We start from the raw sequence: 24,001 nt of genomic DNA on the forward strand, positions 1-24,001 counted from the left end.
GGAGTGGGAGCCCTGAGCCGGGCAGAGGCCCCGAGCCCTGATGGGCGTGGTCCGGGCAGCTGGCATCCTTTTAAAGGAGCACCCTGTGCTGTCAGTCACCCCCTTTTCATTAACCGCCTCAGGAAACACCCAGCGGCTGGCGGATAGGCAGGCCAAACCCCAGTGGGGGCGGGGCGGCAGCGCGCGTGACTGCCTGGGGAACTGCAGCCGGAGGGAGGCGGGATGTGTCTGTGGCTCCTGGCCGCGCTTCTGAACATGACAGCGCATGACTATCTGCTTCCCTTCCGCAGCCTGTCCATCCGGGGCTCAGCCAGCAGGGGCTGCTGCCTCTGCTTTTCTAGAACCGGGGGGCCCAGAGCGGGAGGGCAGGCGTGGGTGCCGGGGTGTCACAGGGCATTTCTTATCAGGAGAGGCGGCGAGTGCAATGTGTGCTCAGTGACCCGAAAGGGTTTGAAGCTCGTGTCACATTTTCCTAAACACACATCCACACATGGGTGGGGAGGGGGGCAGGGAGCCTCTTTGTCAGACCAGGTCCTGGCAGGCAGCCCAGGCGGCCCGCACACCTGCCGGCTGTGCCCAGGGGAGGTGCCAGAGCCTGCCAGCCAGCACCGGGCCGCTCCCTGCCCGCTCCCCTCGGCCTGCCCAGGTGGCCGGGAGGCCGTGCTGTCGAGGAAAGATGCGTTCGGAACGTTGTCTGCACCAGGAGGGGGGCGGGGTGTCCCCTGGGGAGTCCGCGGGGCCAGGGCTCCTTCCGCTCTGGCTGTCCGGCCTGTGCGTCTGGCAGGACCCTCCTCTGGCTGGTGCCTCCGTCGCCCAGCGCCTCGGGGCCCTGGCTCTGGTCTCATGGAGGCCGCTCCCTGCGTCTCTGGCTCTCCAAGGCCAAGTGCACAGCAGCCTGAGACTGCGGGCCACAGAGCCGCGAAGCCTGCCGCCTGACTTCCGGCCTGACTTCCGGCCTGAGGGGTCACCATGGCAGCAGCTTCCTCGGGGACCCCAAGCCCGCTGTCCTGCTGCGGGAAGCTCGAGGGCACGGAGCCGCCAGGGGCACCGGTGCACCAGCACGCCGAGCCCGCGCGGACCAGACAGGTGTCAGCCGAGCTGCCTCGGGGGACCCCCTGACCAGGAAGAAGCACCTACTTAGGAAGCCCAGTCCCTCCCAGGAAGTCACAGCAGACAAAGGGCCGATGGGGATTTGAACGGGAGGGGGAGGGGGAGAGTGATGGACTCGGGTCGCCGTGCGGGGCCCAGGCTGAGAAAGGTCCCAAGGGGGAGCGAGGGGGCTCCACTGGGAGGAAGTTGCAGCCCAGCAGGTGTGGCTCCGGGGCCGAGCACTGACCTATGAACCAGGAGGTCACAGTATGATTCTGGTCAGGGCACAGGCCTGGGTTGCAGGCTTGATCCCCAGTGTGGGGCGCTCGGCATTGATGTGTCTATCTCTCCCCCCCTCCTGTCCTCTCTGAAATCAATAAAAATCCTATATAATAATAGAGGAATATGCAAATCGTCCAGGACACCATAAGGTCACGACTGCTCAGCAGGCGGCATGCACAGCAGGTGGGGTGGGCGAGCCTTACAGCGTTGGGACATTGGGGACGGGGTGGGGCTGCAGCAGGGGGGTGGGGTGAGGGTTAGACAGGCACACACAGAGGGAGGCCTCTGCTGCAGACCCGCCCCCTGGGGGTCCGCAGGTCTCCCCCGGCTCTGGCCTACCTCTTTGGGCCAATCCATCCAGGAGCTCCCGATGGGTGGGCGGGGCCTACCTCTTTGGGGCCATGGATCTTGGGGTTCCCGCACTATGACAGGGCACAGGCCAGGATCCCCCCCACACACACACCCTGCCGAGTGCGTGAATTTTGTGCACCAGGCCACTAGTATATTTAAAACAGAAGCTGCAGAATGTTCCAGCCCCGGGGTCCTGAGACTCAGCCTCCCAGCACAGCCCGTTTGCTCACACTGGCTCCCGGTGTTCCCAGCACAGAGCTCTAGCTTCTGCACCTGCACCAGGCCCGGCGCTCGGCGGGCGGCCGCCCATCCTGGCCTCGCTCTGGCTCGGCAAGCTCGCTCTCAGGACCGTGCAGCTGCGAACAGGCCCGGGGGCTGGGACCGCGGGCCACCCCCGAGGCCACGCCGCTCCAGTGGCCGCAGGCGCGAGGGGAGGACGGCCTGGGGCTGCGGGCCTCCATGGCTGAGCTGGTGACCTGACCCGCTGGCCTCGCTCGGGGCGGAGGGCACAGCCAGAGGTCAGAGCAGCGAGCCCGGAGCTGAGCACAGCCGTGACGCCCGTGTGCGGGGTGTGTGTGCCGGGTGTGTGTGTGCGGGGTGTGTGTGTGTGGGGTGTGTGTGTGCGGGGTGTGTGTGCGGGGTGTGTGTGTGCGGGGTGTGTGTGTGCGGGGGGGGGTGGTGCGGGGTGTGTGTGTGTGCGGGGTGTGTGTGTGCGGGGTGTGTGTGTGCGGGGTGTGTGTGTGGGGTGTGTGTGTGCGGGGGGTGTAGTGTGCGGTGGTGTGTGTGTGTCGGGTGGGTGTTGTGCGGGGTGTGTGGTGTGCGGGGGTGTGGGGGTGCGGGGTGTGTGTGCGGGGTGTGTGTGTGCGGGGTGTGTGTGTGTGCGGGGTGTGTGTGCGGGGTGTGTGTGTGCGGGGTGTGTGTGTGTGCGGGGTGTGTGTGTGCGGGTGTGTGTGTGGGGTGTGTGTGTGCGGGGTGTGTGTGCGGGGTGTGTGTGTGTACGGGGTGTGTGTGTGCGGGGTGTGTGTGCGGGGTGTGTGTGTGTACGGGGTGTGTGTGTGCGGGGTGTGTGTGTGCGGGGTGTGTGTGCGGGGTGTGTGTGCCGGGTGTGTGTGTACGGGGTGTGTGTGCGGGGTGTGTGTACGGGGTGTGTGTGCGGGGTGTGTGTGTGCGGGGTGTGGGGGGGGTGTGTGTGTGCGGGGTGTGTGTGGGGGTGTGTGTGCGCGGGGTGTGTGTGTGCGGGGTGTGTGTGCGGGGTGTGTGTGCGGGGTGTGTGTGCGGGGTGTGTGTGTGCGCCAGGTGTTGGCGGGGGGGGAGAGGGGGGAGAGGTGTGAGCCCGCTGGGTGGGCTCACGTCCCTGAGGACTGTCTCGTGCACAGGGTTATGTGGAGGTAGAAGCCACCTGGGCATCGATGCCCCACGAGGCACTCATGTGCCGGCTGATTGGAAACACTCGCAGCTTAATCAGTGAATGAGTTTCCGCACCTGTTGGTCCCCCCGGGGCACCTGGCCGGCTCTCTCTGGAAGAACCGGCTCTGGAACATCCCATTGTTCCCTTTCCCGCCACCCAGGCCCCCAGAGGCTGCTGTCCCAGCTCGGCGGGAACACAAGCACAGAGAGGCCGGGTGCCCCTGGCCAAACCAGCCAGCGGTGAGGGCCCCTGCGCACTGAGGGGAGAGGCTGGCGGCTCCCTCTGCCCGCTGCCCGGCCTCACCGGGAGGAGCTGAGGCAGGGCCTGGGGGAGGCGGCGTTGAGCCGTGAGCGCCGAGCGGAGGGGGGAGCGCGGTCTGCAGACCAGCTGCTCGCTCCCAGCTGGCTTCGGTAAAAGACAGAACATTCCTGGTGCCATCTGTTGCCGGCGGCGCCGCGGGCCGGGGCTCCAGACCCCGTGCCAGGCCGGAGCCAGCTGCCCCGGGCTATTTTGGGAAGCGGCTCTGCTCCTGCACCTCCGCCTTCGAGGCATTTCCCACGTCACTCACTGGGAGCGGCTGCCCGCCTGCCCCGCCTGCCAGCTCCCCGCCCGGGCACGGCCTCGGCTGCGGGAAGACCCGCTTCCAGCTCCCGCCGCCCGATGTCTGGGCTGGAGGGCAGGGAGGCAGGGAGAGCCAGGGTGCTGGGTGGCAGGCGACATGGAGGGAGGGGTCCCTGCACCCCCTCAGTCTCCTTTGGGGGAGCCACTCCTTCTGCCTACCCCCAGGCACCGGGCCCCCAGGCGTCCTCCCTGTCCAGCGCCCATGCCTCCTCCCTTCTCTCCTCAAGGACGTCTCCCGCCTATGAAGGACAGGTGCCGGGTGGCCGGGCGGACAGCGTCAGCGTGGAGAGCTGGGGTGGGGCAGGGGACAGACGGGGTCCATGGGGAGGTCAGAGCCGGCACCTCCTGGGGACAGACTGCGAGACTGAGCCATCCCCACCCACCCAAGCTGTAGTGGCCATGGCTCCCGATTTCACCACGGGGTGGCCTGGCCTCGGGGCCTCGGGGCCTCGGCAATAACCGGGCTCACTTCCCCGCGTGGCTCGGAACGTGGGTGTGGATCACGTGGGCCCCTGCCGCTGGACGGTGATCCTGGCACCGTCTCCCTGGGCGGAGCGCTGAGCGAGGGCAGGCCGGGCCTCTGGCCATCGCCCTGACACCGGAGAGCCTGCTGCCCTCCAAGCCAGACCTCGAACCCCAGTGCGGGTGACCTGGCCGGGCCCTGGCTGCCCTGGGGTGGGGGGAGGGCCCGCCAAGGGCACAGGCGCACCTCCATGGCAGCCCTGTGGGGAGCAGGCTGTGCCTGGGTCACCTCGGGTATATGCACGTCACGCCCTCCAGGGACCCCGGCAGGCTCCCCAGACCCTCCCAGAAACACTTGTGCTGGAATAAAGCGAGCGAGGCCGGAGGCTGGCTCAGAGCGGATTGAGGTCTCTGGGGTCACAGCTGCTCAGGCAGAGGGACACGGGGGTGGGGGTCGAGCGCGGGCCCGGGCCCGGGAAGCGGCTGGGCGGCAGCGGGGGGCGGTGAGGTCAGCTCGGGGGGCCCCGGGGTCCCCGGTCCGTGCCGTCCTTCAGCTTGTGCTTGCAGAAGAGGCTGTAGAGCACCCGCAGCGTGCTCTTACTGTCCTTGTTCACGATGTCTGTCCGGGGAGAGAGACCGCCGGTCAGCCCGGACGGGGTGGCCATCCCCGTGTGGGCCCCAGGGCTGTGCGGGGACTGGGGCCCCAGTGCTAACTCCCCGGGCAGCTGGGCATGCTCAGCCCGAGTCCCAGGTGGGACCCACCGCACGGCCTGCCCTCCCGCCGCCCCGTCCTCCCCACCCCTCCTCCGGGGCAGCTCGACCTCCGGGCCTCACCTCTGCGGCCGCCCATCACCAGGGCTCGTCCCCCACCTCCTCCCCGGGACCCTCCCCCACGGGGTGAAGCCACACTGCCCCCCACAGCGCAAGCGGCTGGGCGCACCACAGGCCCTGTCTGCCCGCACACCGCCCGCCCCCTCCCCACCGCCCCTGGCCCTGCTCACCTTCCGGGCGGACGGGGCAGTCGAGCAGCCCTTCCTCCTTCAGCAGCTCCAGGGCCAGGGTGACGTTGTGCAGCTACAACGACAAGACCCACAGACGCTGGCAAACGGGGCAGCCCTGGCCCAGCCCCGGCCCCGTGGCAGGCCCCCCTCCCCCACCACGGCCAACCACGCACTGGAGGCCGCCTCTAGTGGGAATGCGGCCCCTGCGGAGAGCACCCCGGGGGCCCGCCAGTCAGGGAGGGCTTCCTGGTGGAGGCAGCCTGGAGGTAAGGCTGCCATGGGAGGGGCTTAGCCAGGGGTGGGAGCACCGGTCCCTGCTGGCCTCGTCTGAGGTCTCCCGGGGCCCTGCGGGTGGCAGACGCCCTCAGAACCTACGTTTCACCGGCAAAGCATGGACGAGGGGCCCCAGGCTGCTGGAGGCCACGGGGATGGTCTGAGCTCACAGGACGGGAGGGGCTGGAACCAGGGGCCTCGCTCTGATGCCGAGCACAGCAGGCTGGAGAGGGGGGTGGGCGAGGGGGCCCGCCAGGCCCAGGCCTCCGGGGCCCTGACCCCGGCTTGGCCGCTGGATGACCGGGAGCAGGGAGCAGGGCGCTCGGTCCCCGCTCCCCTTACTCACCGGCGGAGTGGGGTCCCACCCCTCCCTGTGTCCTCATAGGGGATCCTGGGTGGGGAGCCCTGTCGGCCCCAAGCTCAGAGCAGATCCTGGGTCCGGGTCACCTCCCTTCCCACATCTCGTCTCTCCCCTGGGCCTCCGGACCGTCAGGTGGAGCTTACCCTTCCGTGTGGGCAGCGGAGAGAGGGGTGGGGGGAAGTGGGACAGCAAGCCCTAGAGCTGGCTGAACCCCCGGTTCACTGGGACCCCCAGCAGGTCCTTCCTCCCAGGGTCTCAGCACCCCACAGTCCCCTGGGGGCTGGACATCCCAGACTGGTGGCCGGCCTTCCCAGCCCTGCCCACAGCAGGCAGCACAGATGCCAGGCAGTTCCCATGACAACCCAGCCAGGGCGGAAGGCAGGGCCAAGCGGGGAGTCCAGCCTCACCCAGGCTGCCTCTGGTCACCTGGGAGGTCCGGGCAGGTTGAGTCTGGAGATCTAGGTTGGATGTCTGTGTCACCCCTCTGGGTCAAAGGTCACAGGTCAGACAAGTCCCGGGGCCTGGCTGGGCTCAGTCCCTCATCTGGGCCGTGGAAAAGCCCACCTTCCTGCCTGCCATTCCCAGGCTGCTGAGGGGTCGGTGGAGACCACACCCACTGAGGGCAGAGACCACGTCTGTTGGAGGCAGGTGCAGAGGGATGAATAGCAGGCCCGGATGTGAGGAGAGGGGCTAAGGGACCTGGATAAATCGATGGATGGATGGATGATGGGTGGATGGATGGATGGATGGATGGATGGATGAATGGATGGATGGATGGATGGTTAGATGGATGGATGGATGGATGGATGGATGGATGGATGGATGAATGGATGGATGGGTGAATGGATGGATGGATGGATGGATGGATGGATGGATGGATGAATGGATGGATGGGTGAATAGATGGATGGATGGATGGATGGATGGATGGATGGATGGACAAGTGGGTGGACAAGTGGGTGGATGGATGGATGGATAGATGGATGGATGGATGGGTGGATGGGTGAATGGGTGGACAAGTGGGTGGATGGATGGATGGGTGAGTGGGTGGATGGATGGATGGATGGATATGTGGATGGATGGATGAATGGATGAATGGATGGATGGATGGATGGATGGATGGATGGATGGACAAGTGGGTGGATGGGTGGGTGGATGGATGGATGGATGGATGGGTGGATGGGTGAATGGGTGGACAAGTGGGTGGATGGATGGATGGATGGATAGGTGGATGATTGGATGGATGGATGGATGGATGGATGGATGGATGAATGGGTGAATGGATGGATGAATGGATGGATGGATGGATGGATGGATGGATGGACAAGTGGGTGGATGGGTGGGTGGATGGATGGATGGATGAATGAGTGGATGGATGAATGGGTGGACAGTGGGTGGATGGATGGATGGATGGATAGGTGGATGATTGGATGGATGGATGGATGGATGGATGAATGGGTGGACAGTGGGTGGATGGATGGATGGATGGATAGATGGATGATTGGATGGATGGATGGATGGGTGAATGGGTGGACAAGTGGATGGATGGATGGATGGATGGATATGTGGATGGATGGATGAATGGATGGATGGATGTATGGATGAATGGGTGAATGGATGGATGAATGGATGGATAGATAGGTGGATGGATGGATGGATGGATGGATGAATGGATGGGTGGGTAGGTGGACAGGTGGATGGATGGATGGATGAATGGATGGATGGGTGGATGGATGGATGGATGGGTGGATGGATGGGTGGATGGGTGAATGGATGGATGGGTGGATGGATGGATGGATGGATGGATGGATAGATGGGTGGATGGATGGATGGATGGATGAATGGATGGATGGGTGAATGGATGGATAGATGGATGGATGATGGATGGATGGGTGGATGGATGAATGGATGGATGAATGGATGGATAGATAGGTGGATGGATGGATGGTGGATGAATGGATGGATGGATGGATGGATGGGTGGATGAATGAGTGGGTGGGTGGGTGGACAGGTGGGTGGATGGATGGATGGATGTATGGATGGATGGATGAATGGAAGGATGAATGGATGGATGGATGGATGGATAGATAGATGAATGAATGGATGGATGGATGGATGGATGGATGGATGGATGGATAGGTGGATGGATGGATGGATGGATGGATGGATGGATGGATGGTTGTGCTGGTGGGTGGATTGGTGGACAGGCAGATGAGTAAATGGATGGATGGATGGTGGAAGGGAGGAAGGGAAGGATGGGTGGGCAGCAGGTGAAGGGTTTAATTAATTGGGTGAATGAGTGAACCGGAAAGTCAATAGATATGTGTGCGGGTGGTGGGAGGGGGAGTGGATGAGAGGCCCCTCGGCAAACACACGTTCTCCCCACGCTTCACGGCACTGGAGGTGAGGGAGCAAAGACGGCTGTGCCCACTGCACAGATCCGTTTACCCAGAGGCAGACCTCAGGGACGGTCTGGACACTCACCATCTCCGCAGGGGAGTTGGGCGTGAGGTGGAATTCCTTCAGGTTCAGGAAGAAACCTTCCAGCTGTCCAATCAGCAGGAGTAAGATGACGCCATCTGCAAACTGCAGAGGGGGGTGTTGGGCACAGGGCCTGGGGGTCTCGTTCTCCTTTCCCAGGCCCAGCTGCCCTACCAAGCTCACACAGCCTCTCTGGGCCTCAGCTTCCGGGTCTGAGAAATGGGGCCGTGTCCCTGACCTTGAGGCATTGCTGTGAACGCAGCCACAGCAGGTTCGGAGCGGCTCTTGGTGCCAGCACTCCTGTGTGCTGAGGAGAAGGCGCTGTTCTCCAGGCAAAGAGCCCCTTATTGCGTGTGAAGCCGCACACGGGCCCAGCAGCTCCGGAAGCTCAGGAGCGAGCGGAGTTAACAGTAAAATTGTTCCCCGGGGAGGAGGCACAGAGCAGCACGCTCCCCGGCGGCCGCCGCATTAGTATTCCTGCCGGTCCCGCCTGTGTGCGCGGAGATAAAGCGCGTCCTGGCACCGGCGTGTCCCATGCTAATGCGGCCAGCCAGCGCTTCAAAGAGACAGAACGCGCCTGGGTCTCGGAGGAAGGCCCCCCTTCCGTGGGGCCTCTGCAGGGCCTGGCTGGCCTGGACTCCTTCCTGCTGGTACACCCTGGTGGTGCCACCAGACACCAGCCCTCCAGAGCCCTCTGCCCACCGCCTCTAACCGGCCTGGCCCATGCCACCCTCCCCGGACACCGCCGCTGTCCCAGGGGAGAGAGAGGGAGAGGGGGATGCGAACCCCAGAGCCACCCACCTGGGTGTCCAGGTCCTGCACGGACAGGCCCAGGCGTTCCACCTTCTGGTTGACGAAGGTCACGATGGCCTGCCCGGGGAGAGCAGGGACCAGCCGGGGCTCAGGGCGCCACCTTCCCCCTCAGGGGACAGGAAGCCCCCTCGACCCCCAGCACCCAGCACCGCAGGTGTGGGCCAGGGCCCCGACTCTTCTCCGTTATCCCCTGGCAGGTCCAGTGGATGGACGGGCGGCTGGGTGGGTGGGTGGGTGAATGGATGGATGGGTGGATGGGTGGGTGGGTGGCTGGGTGGCTGGGTGGCTGGGTGAATGGATGGATGTGTGGATGAGTGGGTGGGTAGATGGGTGGCTGGGTGGATGGATGGATGGATGGATGGATGGATGGATGGATGGGTGGGTGGATGGGTGGGCGGATGGGTGGCTGGCTGGGTGGCTGGGTGGCTGGGTGGATGGGTGGGTGGATGAATGGATGGGTGGACGGGTGGATGGGTGGATGGATGGATGGGTGGATGGGTGGATGGGTAGGTGGATGGATGGGTGGATGGATGGATAGGTGGGTGGGCGGGTGGATGGATGAGTGGCTGGGTGGGTGGGTGGATTGGTGGGTGGACGGATGTAAACTCCGTTTACAGGCTTGGGGCCCGGTCATCCTTTACCCTGCTGCACGTGGAGCCCCACCCCCCATGCTCCACGGGAAACGGCCCAGGTGGGTGGGTGGGGGTGTGCGGGGGCGGGAGGGGCGGGTAGGGGCGGGGGCCAGAGCTCTGGGACTGGGGTCTCTCACCTCCTTCACGGCGCCCACCTTCTCCGGAGCCAGCTGGAATAGCTCATCGAAGACGTCCTCTGCAGACAGACCACAGACTGCGGTGACTCGCTGTGACCTCGGAGCCAAACTTCGAAGCCGAACGGCTTTCTCCCACCCGCTCCTCGGCGTCCCCGGGGCGGGGGGGCTGGGTTTTAGCTCAGGCTCCTGGAGTTTAACATCGGGCCTGGTCCCAGCCCTGCCTCCCTGCTGAGTGGCTCAGGAGAATGGCCACCCTCTCTGTGCCTTCGCTTCCTCACTGTGAAGTACGGCTGATGATGTTCACCGGCTAGGGCCATTGCGAAGATCACATTTGATAGCAAAGATGGAATTTGGCGTGGGGGCTGGGCCGCCATGACCTTCAGTAACGTCCCTCCCTCTGCCACACGCCCCATCCCTTCCTCTGGAAACTACCGGTCTCCTCCAGCTCCCTGCTCCAGCCCAGGCCGCGGAGCTGCCTGCCTGGCAGGGGCCAGCCCGGGCTGACACGGCCCCGGGTCCCTGGGCGGGCCGCGGTGGATTGGCAGAATGAGGGCAGCGAGCTCCCCCGAGGCCGGAGCCTCAGCGCACACGGCCGGAGAGGCAGCTGAGCCACCGCCCCGGGGCCTGGAATCGAGCATCTTGGCAGCTCGGGCTCCTGGTCCAGCCTCAGACACCGGGCCCAAGGCCTGCATTCTCACTCTCACTCTCGGCAGCTGACACTCTCCTCCAGGGAGACGGGTTCTCACACAGACTGAGCGGAAATGACCTTCGGCTTCTGCCACGCAGCTGCTGTGTGACCCCCAGCAGCCACTTGGCCTCTCTGTGCCTGCTGTTCCTTCGTTAGCGAGGGGAGGAGCGGCACACGGGAAGCCCCGTAAACCAAGAACCACAGTGCAGACCCGGGGCCCCTACTGGACCGTTCGGCCAGAGGGCAGGGAAGTGTCCCCGGAGGAACAGAGCAGACAAGACCAGCGCAGCACGAATGGCCAGAAACGGTGCAAAGAGGCCCTGCCCCTGACCGTGGGACCGGTCTTCATGCCGCCGCTAACAAACACTGCTCCCGGGCAACCCCAGTGACCTCCTGCCGCCCCCACATACACACACTCACTCTCCTCCGGCCTGGCCCCGCCCTCGCTTCCTGCCTCAGGCACCCTCCCTCCGCCCTGTTCCTAGAGGCCCTGGCCAGTCATTATTTCCATCGCCAGGAGAGGTGCCCTTGGCACAGCCCTGTGTCCTGTGCGGTGGGAGAAATGTCAGGGTGGATGGATGGATAAATGGAGGAGGAAGGGATGGATGGATGGATGGATGGATGGTGAATTAACAGATTGGTGGGTGATGGATGGATGGTGGATAGATGAATGGATGGGTAGATAGATGGATGGATTGGTGAGTGGATGGATGGATGGATGGATGGATGGATTGGTGGGTGGATAAATGGATGAATGGGTGAGTGGATGGATGGGTGAGTGGATGGATGAATGGATGGTTGGATGGATGAATGGATGGATGGATGGATGGATGGATTGGTGGGTGGATGAATGGATGAATGGGTGAGTGGATGGATGGGTGAGTGGATGGATGGATTGGTGGGTGGATGGTTGATGATGGGATAGTGATAGATGGTGGATGAATGGATTGGTGTGTGGGTGGATGAATGGATTGGTAGACAGATTGGTGGGTAAGTGAATGGATTAATAGATGAACAGCTGGCCAGTCCAGTTGCCTGAGGAATGAGTGAGTCAGTGTATGAAGGAAGGAAGGAAGGAAGGAAGGAAGGAGGGAAGGAAGGAATGGCTGGGTCAGTAAGTGACCGGTGAGGAGCTCTGTACAGAAGCAGCAGCCACAATCACTGTTAAGCACCCGCTATGTGCTGAGCACGTTTACGAACCCTCTCTGAGCCTCATCACCAGCCTAAGAGGAGGAAACGGAGGCCCCGGGGTGAGAGGCTTCCCCAATCTCATGACTAACAAATGGGAGCCTTCGTGTGCGTGTGCAGGCCCAGGCCACCTGGCTCTGGAGCCCAACCCTTCACAGCTCCGCCCTCACCCCAATGGGGACGAAACATCTGTCTGCCTACAGGAGCCAGAGCCTGAGCGGGAGCAGCCAGGTCCAGGCAAGGACAGACAGGGGAGGGCCAGACGGGCCAGCAGGAAGCTCAGGCACATCAGGCCCCCTCGGAGCGGGCACCGGAGCGCCCCCGTGCCTGCACGCCGCTGTCACACGCACGCCACAGACGGACTCCCGCACGGCCGGCGGCACTCACTGGCAGCTTGGTCCTTGTCTGCGCTGGGAGTGGGGTGGGGGTGGGGGGGGGAAAAATGCAGAGAAATGGTTAAAAACCTTGAGACCCACAGCTTTTTTCCACGACGAGGCCTGACCCTGGCAAGGTTTCAGAGAAACCAGCGTCTGGTACCCCTGGCGCTGCGTAAGGGGGGGAGGGGTCTTGTTTTGGGGTCGCTCTTTAGTTCGGGGAGGGCAGTGTGCTATTCAGACAGTAAGACGCGCCAGTCCTCCGTGCGCAGCTTCCACACTGTCCCGCACGTGTGCGGCCCCGCCCTCCTCGGAGTGTGGAGCCGTCCTGGCACCCATGTGCCTCCGCCCCCCACGCCCTCCCCCGCGAATGGCACCCTGCTCTGGTTTCTCCTGCCTGCGCCTGCCCGTGCCTGTCCTGGAAGTTCCTGTAAATGAGATCACACAGCAGGCCCGCCTCTGGCTTCCTTCCCTCCATTTTTACTGTTATGATTTTTTTCTTTTCTTTTCACTTTTTTGTTAAATTTTCACCCCGCCCCTGTCCCCTAGAAGCAAGGCTCTGGGCCCAAAGCAGCCACGCTCTGGGGAGCCAGGGCCCTCTGCAGGGGGCCGGGGTCGGGGGCCGGGGCAGCTGGGGAGAGAGCCAGCTCCCAGCAAAGGCAGAGGCGCCGTGGGGCCCAGGATTCCGCTGGGAGCCAGAGGTGGTCCTGGCCACGCTGTCTGAGCTCACGGGGGCAGAGGGGTGGTTTTGGGGTCACGAAGGGTGAAAGAATGTGGTGTCATGGGCTCCAAAGGCACCTTCCCACTCAGGGTCCCCAAGTCATTCCACTCTGGAACTCAGGCCCGGCCGGGGGCTCAGAGCAGCTCACGGGCGGTGCTGGGCCTCACTGAGCCGAGGGGCCAAGGCTCCCCCAGGGCGTCCTGGGAAGTTAAATGGGCCTCGGCCTCACTCCGCTCACAGGCGTGGGGCCCGGCCACCCCTTACCCTGCGGCGCCTGGAGCCCCACCCCCCACGCCCCACAGGCACAGGAGCCACAGCCGGGAGGGCCCTCGGGACCGGGAAGCAGGGGGTGGAGGAGGTCGCCTCACGCATCCCCCCCGCAGGGAGCACAGCCCACTCTTCAGGGGAGCAAGAGGCTCAGAGAGGGGAGGCGACTGGCCCAGGGTCACACAGCTCACGCCGAGGAGCCAGGGTGCAGGCTCTGAGCCCAAGAGCACGGCCACGGCCAGGGCCTGCGCAGAGCGGCCTCCGCAGACGTTAACGGGAAGCGAGGGCGGAGGGCGCTTCTGCAGGCAGCGCCTCTCAGACCCGCCCAGAGGGCCCGGCCCGGAACGCGGCCCTGCCTCTGGGAGGGCAGGGCTCGCTGGGCCTGCCGCTCTCCGGACAGACAGAGCGACAGCCGCTGAGCAAGGACAGAGCTCTCGCCCTGCACGCGAAGGCGCTCCGTAAGTGCTGGGGTACGAGTGAGCGCAGGTGCCCTGCCTCCCTGCACCAGGGGGCCGTCCAGGTCAGGTCAGGGTCACTTGGCGCAGCACCTCCCTGCCCCGAGTGGCTTCCCAGGAGGGCTCGGGCCCCAGGGTCCTCCTGGCCCCAGGGCTGTGGGTGACCTCGTGGCTGAGGGCCAGGGCCCTCTGATCCCAGCTCTGCTTGCTTGCTGGTGGCAGAGAGGGTAAGGGAGCTGGAGGAGGCGGGCATGTCTGGGAGGACCATCAAGATGGAGGGGCCCCTGGGTCCCCCCAGGCCTGAGGGACAGGCAGAGTGTGAGGGCCCCCCAATCCCACCAAATCCGGTCCGACCCTGCTCCTCCCTCACCTGCTCGCCGTGAGCTGCTCCACTGACTTCTCCGACTTCAGGCCACTCTTGGTGCTCTGAGAACAGAGGGAGGAGGCATCACCCAGCGAATGCAGGGGCCCAGGCCTCGGGCTCGGTCTAGAGGCCAAAGCAGCCCCTCGGAGCCCAGTCCCTCACAGGGTAGCCTCCTGGCCTCATCGCTTGGTCCCCTATGGTCTTTCCCATGAGCCTGAGACCCATGAGGACTAGGACCCAGTCAGCCTTGTTCCCCAGGAACCCCAGTCTCATCAGCGCCTGGCTCACAGAGGTCAGTAACGAATGAATGGTGAGTGGATGGGTGGATGACTGGATGGATGGGTGGATGACTGGATGGATGGGTGGATGACTGGATGGATGGATGGGTGGATGACTGGATGGATGGGTGGATGACTGGATGGATGGGTGGATGGCTCGATGAATGGATGAGTGGATGGATGAATAAATGGATTGATGAATAGATGGGTCAATGAATGGGTGGGTGGATGGGTGGATGAGTGGATGGGTGGATGGATGGATGGGTCAATAAATGGATGGGTGGATGGGTGGATGAGTGGATGGGTGGATGGATGGATGGGTCAATAAATGGATGGGTGGATGGGTCAATAAATGAAGGATGAATGGATGGATGAATGAATGGATGGGTGGATGGATGGGTAAATGGATGGATGAATAGATGGGTCAATGAATGGGTAGGTGGATGGATGAATGAATAGATGGGTGGATGGATGGATGGAATGGATGGATGAATAGATGGGTGGATGGGTGGATGGATGGATGAGTCAATGAATGGATGGGTGAATGGGTCAATGAATGAATGATGGACCCAGGATGCTCGCTCCACGTGATGGAGCCCAGGCCCAGCCTCACCTCCATGGTGATCACCTCCACCTGCACGTTGGGCGGGAGGGGCAGGCCGGGCTGGAAGCGCTTGGCCAGCGCCAGCAGGAGGTGCAGTGTGGCCAGCAGGTCCTTGTTAAAGATGGCTGCGGGGAGGCACACAGGTCAGCTCTGGGGCCCGTGAGGTCTCCTTATCCTCACAACCACCCCCTGCAGCCCCCCGAGACTGTCTCCCCCTCCCCCCCGGGAAGCAGGGGCCTGGAGATCTGCATTCCGATCTAAGAAAAGTCACACATTCAGATCGAACAGCAGCCTCAGGCCCAGGCCACTGCCCGTCGGGGCCGGTTACACACGGATGTCCTCTGACCGCTGTCTGCCCCTGACACCAGCCACGGGCCCCGTCCTGGTTGGACACCAGCTGGACAGATGGTTAGGTTTAAGCCGAACATGACTTCGGTCGGGGCAGCATCAACAGTAAGAACACCAGCTGCCGACCGTGAGGCAGGGAGAGAGCAGCGAAGGCAGGGGCGTGCGCCCAGCACGAGGTGGGTTTGCAAATGGCGACATCACTGCCGCCCGACCTCGCTGTGTCCTTCCTGCCTCAGTGTTCCCATCCGGGAAGTGGGGAAAACGCAGAGCCTGGGAGGGCAGGACATTCACCGCGAGCTGGGACAAGGAGGGCGCCTGGGTGCTTTGAAGGCGCCACAGAGACAATGGGAACGAGCTCACAGGAGGGGCTGCGGTGGCCCCGCCCGGCAGAGGGGCGCGTCACGGCGCTTGGCACAGTCCGCCCTGGCTGCGCTGTGCCAGGCTGTGAGCCCCGTCCTCTGCCGGGCTCCCTGCAGCGACATCCGGGGCCGGGAGTGCCAGGCTGTTAGCTCTGCAGCCGACCGCACCTTTGTGCCCACTCTGCACTGCCCGAGGCCTCTGCCTCCTTCCCAGCCCCGGTGCGCCCAGACCGAGGCGGCCGAGCCGTGGCCGGCGGCGAGAGAAGCTGTCTCAGGCCCAGGCCGCCCGGCCGCCCGGCCGCCAGCCCGGGGGCCGTACCGTCCACGCTCCACCGCGGCTGCTCCTCCTGCAGGCAGCGGTTGGTGGCCTCCAGGACTGCCTCGAGCTTGCGCCTCTGGTTCACGGCGGTCAGGGCGATCTCCTCCACCTCCAGCCGGGTCCCCGCCAGCCGCTCTGCGTGTGGGAGCGGCAGGGAGGGCAGGGGAGGGGGAGGAAGGAGGTGACAGTGTGGGCTCCTGGGGGGACCAGCGCTCAGGCAGTAAGAGCGCCCCCTCCCTCCGCAGTGGGACAGGCGGCTGCGGGCTGAGCGAGCCCCGCCCTCACCGGACCCCGCTGTGCCCCCCCCCCCCCCCCCCCCCCCCCCCCCGCCTGAGCATTCTGCAGGGCAGTGTGGCCGGCGCCCCCTCCCTGCTTTCTTCCCTGTGAGACCGGACAGGGACCAGGCCCGCAGCCCTCAGTGTCCCTCTGGGAGATGGTCAGAGCAGCCCTCAGTGTCCCTCTGGGAGATGGTCAGAGCAGCCCTCAGTGTCCCTCTGGGAGATGGTCAGAGCAGCCCTCAGTGTCCCTCTGGGAGATGGTCAGAGCAGCCCTCAGTGTCCCTCTGGGAGATGGTCAGAGCAGCCCTCAGTGTCCCTCTGGGAGATGGTCAGGAGCAGCCCTCAGTGTCCCTCTGGGAGATGGGTCAGAGCAGCCCTCAGTGTCCCTCTGGGAGATGGTCAGGAGCAGCCCTCAGTGTCCCTCTGGGAGATGGGTCAGAGCAGCCCTCAGTGTCCCTCTGGGAGATGGTCAGGAGCAGCCCTCAGTGTCCCTCTGGGAGATGGGTCAGGAGAGCCCTCAGTGTGCCTCTGGGCGATGGGTCAGAGCAGCCCTCAGTGTCCCTCTGGGCGATGGGTCAGGAGAGCCCTCAGTGTCCCTCTGGGCGATGGGTCAGGAGAGCCCTCAGTGTCCCTCTGGGAAATGGGTCAGAGCAGCCCTCAGTGTCCCTCTGGGAGATGGGTCAGGAGAGCCCTCAGTGTCCCTCTGGGAGATGGGTCAGGAGAGCCCTCAGTGTCCCTCTGGGAGATGGTCAGAGCAGCCCTCAGTGTCCCTCTGGGAGATGGGTCAGGAGAGCCCTCAGTGTCCCTCTGGGAGATGGGTCAGAGCAGCCCTCAGTGTGCCTCTGGGAGATGGGTCAGAGCAGCCCTCAGTGTCCCTCTGGGAGATGGTCAGAGCAGCCCTCAGTGTCCCTCTGGGAGATGGTCAGAGCAGCCCTCAGTGTCCCTCTGGGAGATGGTCAGAGCAGCCCTCAGTGTCCCTCTGGGAGATGGTCAGAGCAGCCCTCAGTGTCCCTCTGGGAGATGGTCAGGAGCAGCCCTCAGTGTCCCTCTGGGAGATGGGTCAGGAGAGCCCTCAGTGTCCCTCTGGGAGATGGTCAGGAGAGCCCTCAGTGTCCCTCTGGGAGATGGTCAGGAGAGCCCTCAGTGTCCCTCTGGGAGATGGTCAGAGCAGCCCTCAGTGTCCCTCTGGGAGATGGTCAGAGCAGCCCTCAGTGTCCCTCTGGGAGATGGTCAGAGCAGCCCTCAGTGTCCCTCTGGGAGATGGGTCAGGAGAGCCCTCAGTGTGCCTCTGGGAGATGGGTCAGGAGAGCCCTCAGTGTGCCTCTGGGAGATGGGTCAGAGCAGCCCTCAATGTCCCTCTGGGAGATGGGTCAGAGCAGCCCTCAGTGTTCCTCTGGGAGATGGTCAGAGCAGCCCTCAGTGTCCCTCTGGGAGATGGGTCAGGAGCAGCAGGAGCGGCTCTGGCCTGGCCACGCCTGCCCCATGGTAGGTCCGTGCTCAGGAAGCCGCGGGGGAGCTGGGGGTGTGCCAGAGCCCTTTGGAAGGTGCTGCCTGGCCCCAGGCTGAGCCAGCACCAGATCAGACCGCCCGCCCGCAGGGCCTCCCAGCTCAGTGCAGACAGACCTCAGACCAGGCGGAGCACCCACAGCAGAGGGAGAGGGTGGGGGAAGGGAGAGGGGTGGGGGGAGAGAGAGGGGAGAGGGGTGGGGGGAGAGAGAGGGGATGGGGGGAGAGAGAGGGGATAAGGGGGGAGAGGAAGAGGGGTGAGGGAAAGGAAAGGGGATGGGGGAGGGAGAGGGGAGTGGGGAAGGAGAGGGAGGGGGAGGGGGAGGGAGGTGGAAGGAGGGGAAGAGGGGATGGGGGGAGGGAGAGGGAATGGGGGAGGGAGAGGGGTGGGGGAGGGAGAGGTGATGAGGGAAGCAGGGGGAGGGAGGAGGGATGTGTGGGGGGAGGGAGGGGGAGAGGGGAGGGAGAGGGATTGGGGGAGGGGGAGGAAATGGAAGGAGGGAGAGGGTGGGGGGGAGGGGGGGGGAGGGAGAGGAAGAGGGGGAGGGAGGAGAAGGAGGGGGAGGGAGAGGGGTGGGGGAGGGAGGGGGGAGGGAGAGGAAGAGGGGGAGGGAGGGAGGAGGAGGGAGGAGGAGGGGGGAAGGAGAGGGGGGGGGAGGCCGAGCACCCAGAGGCAGCCTGAGGGCTCTCCGGGCTGAGGATGAACAGCCTCCTCGGCCTGCTCCCTGGGCAGCGGAGCCGGGTGCGGGGAGTGGGTTTGCTGTCCGCGGCCTCTCGCAGCGAGCGCTCCACATGTGCCCGAGGGGAGAGGCCCAGGCTCGGCGAGGTCAGCGGGGGGTGCGGGCGGCGAGGGGCCCCCTCGGGCAGGCCGGGCAGCCGCTCACGGAAAAGGTGGTGCAGGATGAGCCCGTCGAACATGTCCTCCTCCAGGCTGCGGACCACGATGTGCTCGGCGAGCAGCTCGGCGTTGATCCACTCCAGCAGCACCTGCCGGCCCGGAGGACGGTGACCGGCCACTCCCTCCGGCCCCTTCCCGCCCCCCGCGGCCGCCATGGCCCTGGCCGCCGGCGGGCGCAGGAGCACAGGCTTCGGGCCGATGCCTGGTCAAGCCCGCCTGCCACTGCCGCCCGGGCCCCGACCGGCCGGCCCTCTGAGCGCGCCGTCCCTCCCGGGCGGGGGCAGCGTGCCCGCTCAGTCCGAGGGGGCTTGCTGGGAGCGTGTGCAGAGGGTATACAGTCAGCGCTCAGGCAGTGCCCTCCACACAGCCACGCAGCGGGCGCCGGGCCTGCGGTCGGACGGCCTCACCTGCTGCAGCGCGGCGAGCTTGGGGTCCTCCCGGGAGGCGGGGGGCAGGAACCTCTTCCTCTCCCCTGGAAGCAGAGCGGGCGTGACACGCGTGTGCGGGCGCGCAGGCCTGGTCCCCGAGAACTGTCCCCGTGGCGCAGGGGGACTGGGTCCTGCTGCTTCACACACACATGCACACACACAGGCACAAGTGTACTCACACGCGGTCCACACACACAGATGCACAGGCACCTACACACACAGCCACACACAGAGACACACCTGCACACACACACACATACACACACATGCACACACTCACATGCACAGGCACCTACACACACAGCCACACACAGAGACACACCTGCACACACACAGCCACACACACACATGCACACACTCAGGTGCACAGGCACCTACACACACAGCCACACACAGAGACACACCTGCACACACACACACACGCACACACTCAGGTGCACAGGCACCTACACACACAGCCACACACAGAGACACACCTGCACACACACAGCCACACACACACACACTCTCAGATGCACAGGCACCTACACACACAGCCACACACAGAGACACACCTGCACATGCACACACACACACACACACTCTCTCAGATGTACAGGCACCTACAGACACATATATAGATACACACAGACTCAGACACACACTTGCACTCACAGATACACAGACACATACCTACACACAGACATAGTCACAGACACATATGTACACCAACTATACACACACAGAAAGAGGCCCCTGAGCACCAAACACCCCAAGTGGCGGTCCCTCCGGGCCACTTGGTCCCTCCATCCTGGTCCCTCGGGTCCACCTGGTCCGCTCGCTCTCCCTGCCTCTGAACCAGCCGTAAAACAAACCCAAACGGTTCTCTGATAACAGGCCTGTGCCCTGGAGCAGCCTTCCTGCGGCTCCCAGCCCTGAACCCGCGGCGAGCAGACAGCCCGGCCGTGCACGGAGCCGCCCAGACCCTGGGCCCGGCCCCGCCCCAGCCACTCGCCCAGGCTCCGGGCCCCACGCGTGTTTACAGGCTGGACCCCCGGGGCCCACATTAGCTCGGCCCTGTCTCTCTGTGTTCTAATGGCTCCAAATGACACGAGTTCCGGAGCCCACGGGCCTGGCCTGGGTCTCGGGGGGCCTCTCGAGTGTTTTCGGTCCCAGGGAGACGTCAGGGCGGTGACGTCAATGCCACAACCCCCCCCCCCCGAACACAGGCATGTGATGGGCCCACACTCACTGGGTGGCTCCTAGCCTGCCCCCCACCCCCTCGCCCTAAAGAGACCCAGCCCACCCCCCACGCCCCCTGAGATGTCAGATCTGCCCAGAATCCGCCTGGGCCGCCTGGTGGGTGTGCAGCCTGAGTCCTGGGGCCGCCCGCCTCGGGCTTAGCTTACTCCGGGGTTCCCCTCTGCCCTGCGAGGGGCTCTGTGCCTCAGTGTCCCCATTTACACAGCGGAGGTGAGCGCGCCCCCTAGAGCCACCAGTGAGACGCTGTTCACAGGGCGCTCGGCACCCTCCTCCTGGCCGTCACCATTAACCGGGGACGTGCGACTGTGCAGGGCAGGGGTAGCCGTGGAAGGTTCCAGAAACGGGCGGGGTATTGGGCACAAAGCCGGAGACGTATGTTCCGAGCAGAACGGTGCCCAGTGACCACCTGTGTGAATGCATGTTCCCAGGCGTGGCCTGTTTGGCTTTGGGATGCAGACCCCACGTCATCCCGCCCGGACCCCCGCCCGGACCCCGCCCGCCAGGACGCACCTTGTGGGAGCTCCTCCTCCGCGGGCGCGCCCGCCGGCCTGGGCGCCTGCAGCAGGTTGTAGAGGGACTCGGGGTCCATCCTCGCCGGCCCTGGGGGTGGGACAGGGCGTCACCGTCCACAGGCCCAGCCCTCTGTGCCCCTCTTCCGGCGGGAGGTGCAGGGCAGGGGGGAGCGGCTCTGGGTGGGTCTAGGAGGGGCAGGTCCCGACCGAGGCCGCACACTGCGCTCTGGACGCTGGGTGGAGCAGGGCACAGGGCCGGGGGCACAGGGTGAGGGCACAGACTAAGGGCACAGGGTGGGGGCACAGGGTGAGGGCACAGGGTGGGGGCACAGGGTGGGGGCACAGGGCTGGGGCACAGGGTGGGGGCACAGGGTGAGGGCACAGGGTGGGGGCACAGGGTGGGGGCACAGGGTGGGGGCACAGGGCGAGGGCACAGGGTGAGGGCACGGGGTGAGGGCACAGGGTGAGGGCACGGGGTGGGGGCACAGGGTGAGGGCACGGGGTGAGGGCACTGCCTACCCACAGGCTCCACAGGGAACGGGGCATCCCCCGCCGGGCACAGAGTGGCCAGCCCACCAGGTTCCTGTAGGACAGGAAGTCCCCCACCCCCCTGCACCCAGGACAGGAAGTCCCTCACCCCCACACATACCCCACCCCACTGCACCCCACAGTCAGGACCAGGGGCTGGCCACTCCTCAGACTTCTCCCACCCAAACCCTGAGCTCCAGGGGGCTCGGGCCTGTGCGGCCTGAGGGGTGGGGGTGAGCACGGATGTGCTGTCTACAGCCCTGAGCTCCTGTGGGGGGAGGGGCGGGGGGGAGGAGGGTCCGAGCCTGGTCAGAGGCGCAGAGCACCGCCAGCTTTGAGTGAGGGACGGCGCTGGGGGCACTGTCAGCTGGACTGGCCCCGCTCCCCGAGGCCTGGCTCCCGGGGTGGCCCTGCCCGGCCCCCTCCTGAGCGGGGCTCCCTGCGGGGGCTCTGCCTCCGGGCTGTTTGGGGGCCGCACGCCCCTCCCCATGGGAAGGCGGCACCCACAGCGCCTACAGGAACTCACTGTGGGCCCAGCTCGCCCCCCGCCCGCAATGAGCCAACAGGCCTCCTTCCTGTTCCCCTGGCGACTTCCTCTCCCGCAGCGGGCGGCTGCCCGGGTTTCTCTCTGCAGCCCCCCCTCCCACGGTGCCAGCCCCAGCTGACCCCGGGCCCCCGCGGTGCCAGCCCCAGCGGACCCCGGGCCCCCGCGGTGCCAGCCCCAGCGGACCCCGGGCCCCCGCGGTGCCAGCCCCAGCGGACCCCGGGCCCCCGCGGTGCCAGCCCCAGCGGACCCCGGGCCCCCCGCGGTGCCAGCCCCAGCGGACCCCGGGCCCCCGCGGTGCCAGCCCCAGCGGACCCCGGGCCCCCCGCGGTGCCAGCCCCAGCGGACCCCGGGCCCCCGCGGTGCCAGCCCCAGCGGACCCCGGGCCCCCGCGGTGCCAGCCCCAGCGGACCCCGGGCCCCCGCGGTGCCAGCCCCAGCGGACCCCGGGCCCGTGTCTGCAGCACAAGCTCTGGGTCGGCTCCACCCTCGCAGAGGCCGCCGCGGGCCGGAGCCTCCACAGCGGCAGCCAGCCTGGCACGCGGCCCGTCCGGCCCCGAATGGGGGCGGGGGCACAGCCGCCGGCTCCCTGAGTCCCCGGGCCCCTCCTGGACGCGGGTTCCATGAGGCTGTGTCCAGAGAGGAGGACGGGCCTGGCCGGCAACACGAGGCCTCGGCTCCCGGCCGGCTCCTCCTCTTTCTGGCTGTGTGACTCCGGGCCGGCCCCTGCCCTCTCTGGTCCGGCCGCTCCCTGACACAGAGGGTGGATCCGGAGCCGCCTCCCGCCCTCAGCAGCCCGCAGGCCCTTCTCGGCCCGGCCTCGGTTCTCCTCTGACGCCCGGGTGGCCTTCCTGCATCAGCTGGAGCTCGGGGAGGTGCACGGAGCTGGAGTCCACTCACCTGGTCCAGAGGCAGGACCTTGGGCAGCCGTGGCCGCCTCTCAGCCTGGGGACGGGGTGCAGGGGGACAGGAGCTCCGGGGCCACTGGGCCCCGCCCCCTCGGCTCAGACGGCAGCCTCTGCCCTCAGTCCCACTGCCTCAGCCCTCCTGTGAGCTTGGCCTCACAGGCCTGCGGATGGACAGACAGACAGACGGGGCTGCCAGAGACTCACCTGGCTGCTTCCTCCACGTGAGAAAATGAGGGCCACGGAGCTCCAGTGGCGGCCGGGTTTCACCCAGAAGCCAGTTCCGGTTCCCCGAGCAGCGGGGCTGAGGCCCCCGAGGCAGGCACCAACCCTGACTTCCTCCAGAGGGGCCGGCCGGCCAAGATGCCTGCAGGCTGCTCCCCACCTGCAGGCTGCTCCCCCGCCTGAGGCTGCTCCCCACCGGAGGCTGCTCCCCCTGACGGAGGCCGGGGCTGCCAGGAGCTGCCACCAGCCCCACCAGAAAGCTCTGCTCCGGCCCCGACCGGCCACACCTCCCGCCCGATGTCTCGCAGGCAACTCCAGTTTAAGGTTTCGACTTCCTCTCCCTCCCCGCCCACTGCACCAACCCAGCCAGTTCCTCCCGGGTTCCTAGCCCGCACACGGCAACACCGGCACCAGCCACCAAGGCTCCAGGGGCATGTCGGCTTCCCCCGGGCTCCCACCCCGCCGGCCAGGCTCCCCCCCACCCGCCAGGCCCCCACCCTCTCACCTGGACCACACAGAGCCTTCTGCTGACCCCATCCTGGCGCCAGCTTCTCCCAACTCCAGCAGCCCTGGTTCTCTCCCCGCGTCACACCCGTCACTCAGCCCATCCATGGTGCCCAGTGGCTCTTAAAAATGAAATCCAGTCACACAGCCCAGCCCCTTCATCGCCATCCCCTATCGTTTCATCCCCTGACCCCTCCTGCTCTCTCCCCCCCCAGTCACGCCTACACCTTTCTGGTCCTTCAAAGTGCCACATTCCCGCTAAAACCGGTGTGGCTCAGTGGACAGAGTGTCGGCCTGCAGACTGAAGGGTCCCAGGTTCGATCCTGGTCAAGGGCATGTACCTTGGTTGCGGGCACATCCCCAGTGGGGAGTGTGCAGGAAGCAGCTGATCGGTGTTTCTCTTTCATTGATGTTTCTGGCTCTCTATCCCTCTCCCTTCCTCTCTGTAAAAAATCAATAAAATATATTTTTAAAAATACAACAAAAAACAAAACAAACAAAAAAACAAAATGCTACCTGCCTTCCTGTTTGGGGATCCTCACACTTACGGGCCCTGC

General features: G+C 65.3%; 1 protein-coding gene across 1 annotated transcript; it reads right to left on the minus strand.

Annotated features, from left to right (window-relative positions):
• Positions 1-4,642: 4,642 nt before the first annotated feature.
• On the minus strand, positions 4,643-23,181 carry PARVG (parvin gamma). Its single transcript, XM_036420226.2, has 13 exons — positions 22,923-23,181; positions 20,738-20,827; positions 18,965-19,029; positions 18,544-18,646; positions 15,876-16,010; positions 14,859-14,974; positions 13,974-14,029; positions 12,174-12,196; positions 9,911-9,969; positions 9,130-9,198; positions 8,332-8,433; positions 5,215-5,287; positions 4,643-4,832 (listed from the first exon to the last, which is right to left on the minus strand). The coding sequence occupies exons 2-13, from the start codon at positions 20,814-20,816 to the stop codon at positions 4,723-4,725; spliced, it is 990 nt and encodes a 329-aa protein (XP_036276119.1). The 5' UTR covers positions 20,817-20,827; positions 22,923-23,181; the 3' UTR covers positions 4,643-4,722.
• Between the last annotated feature and the right edge of the window lie 820 nt (positions 23,182-24,001).

Source organism: Pipistrellus kuhlii, unplaced genomic scaffold, assembly GCF_014108245.1.
Source record: "Pipistrellus kuhlii isolate mPipKuh1 unplaced genomic scaffold, mPipKuh1.p scaffold_m20_p_64, whole genome shotgun sequence".
In the NCBI taxonomy this organism is placed as follows: Eukaryota; Metazoa; Chordata; class Mammalia; order Chiroptera; family Vespertilionidae; genus Pipistrellus; species Pipistrellus kuhlii.

What these genes read in the sequence shown, in the direction of transcription:
- PARVG (XM_036420226.2), bottom strand. Translation starts at nt 20,816, where the DNA reads ATGGACCCCGAGTCCCTCTACAACCTGCTGCAGGCGCCCAGGCCGGCG. An exon ending in AGCTCGCCGCGCTGCAGCAG is followed by an intron (nt 18,647 to 18,964) that starts GTGAGGCCGTCC and finishes CCGGGCCGGCAG; the next exon opens with GTGCTGCTGGAGTGGATCAA. An exon ending in CCAACTCCCCTGCGGAGATG is followed by an intron (nt 5,288 to 8,331) that starts GTGAGTGTCCAG and finishes TTGTCGTTGTAG; the next exon opens with CTGCACAACGTCACCCTGGC.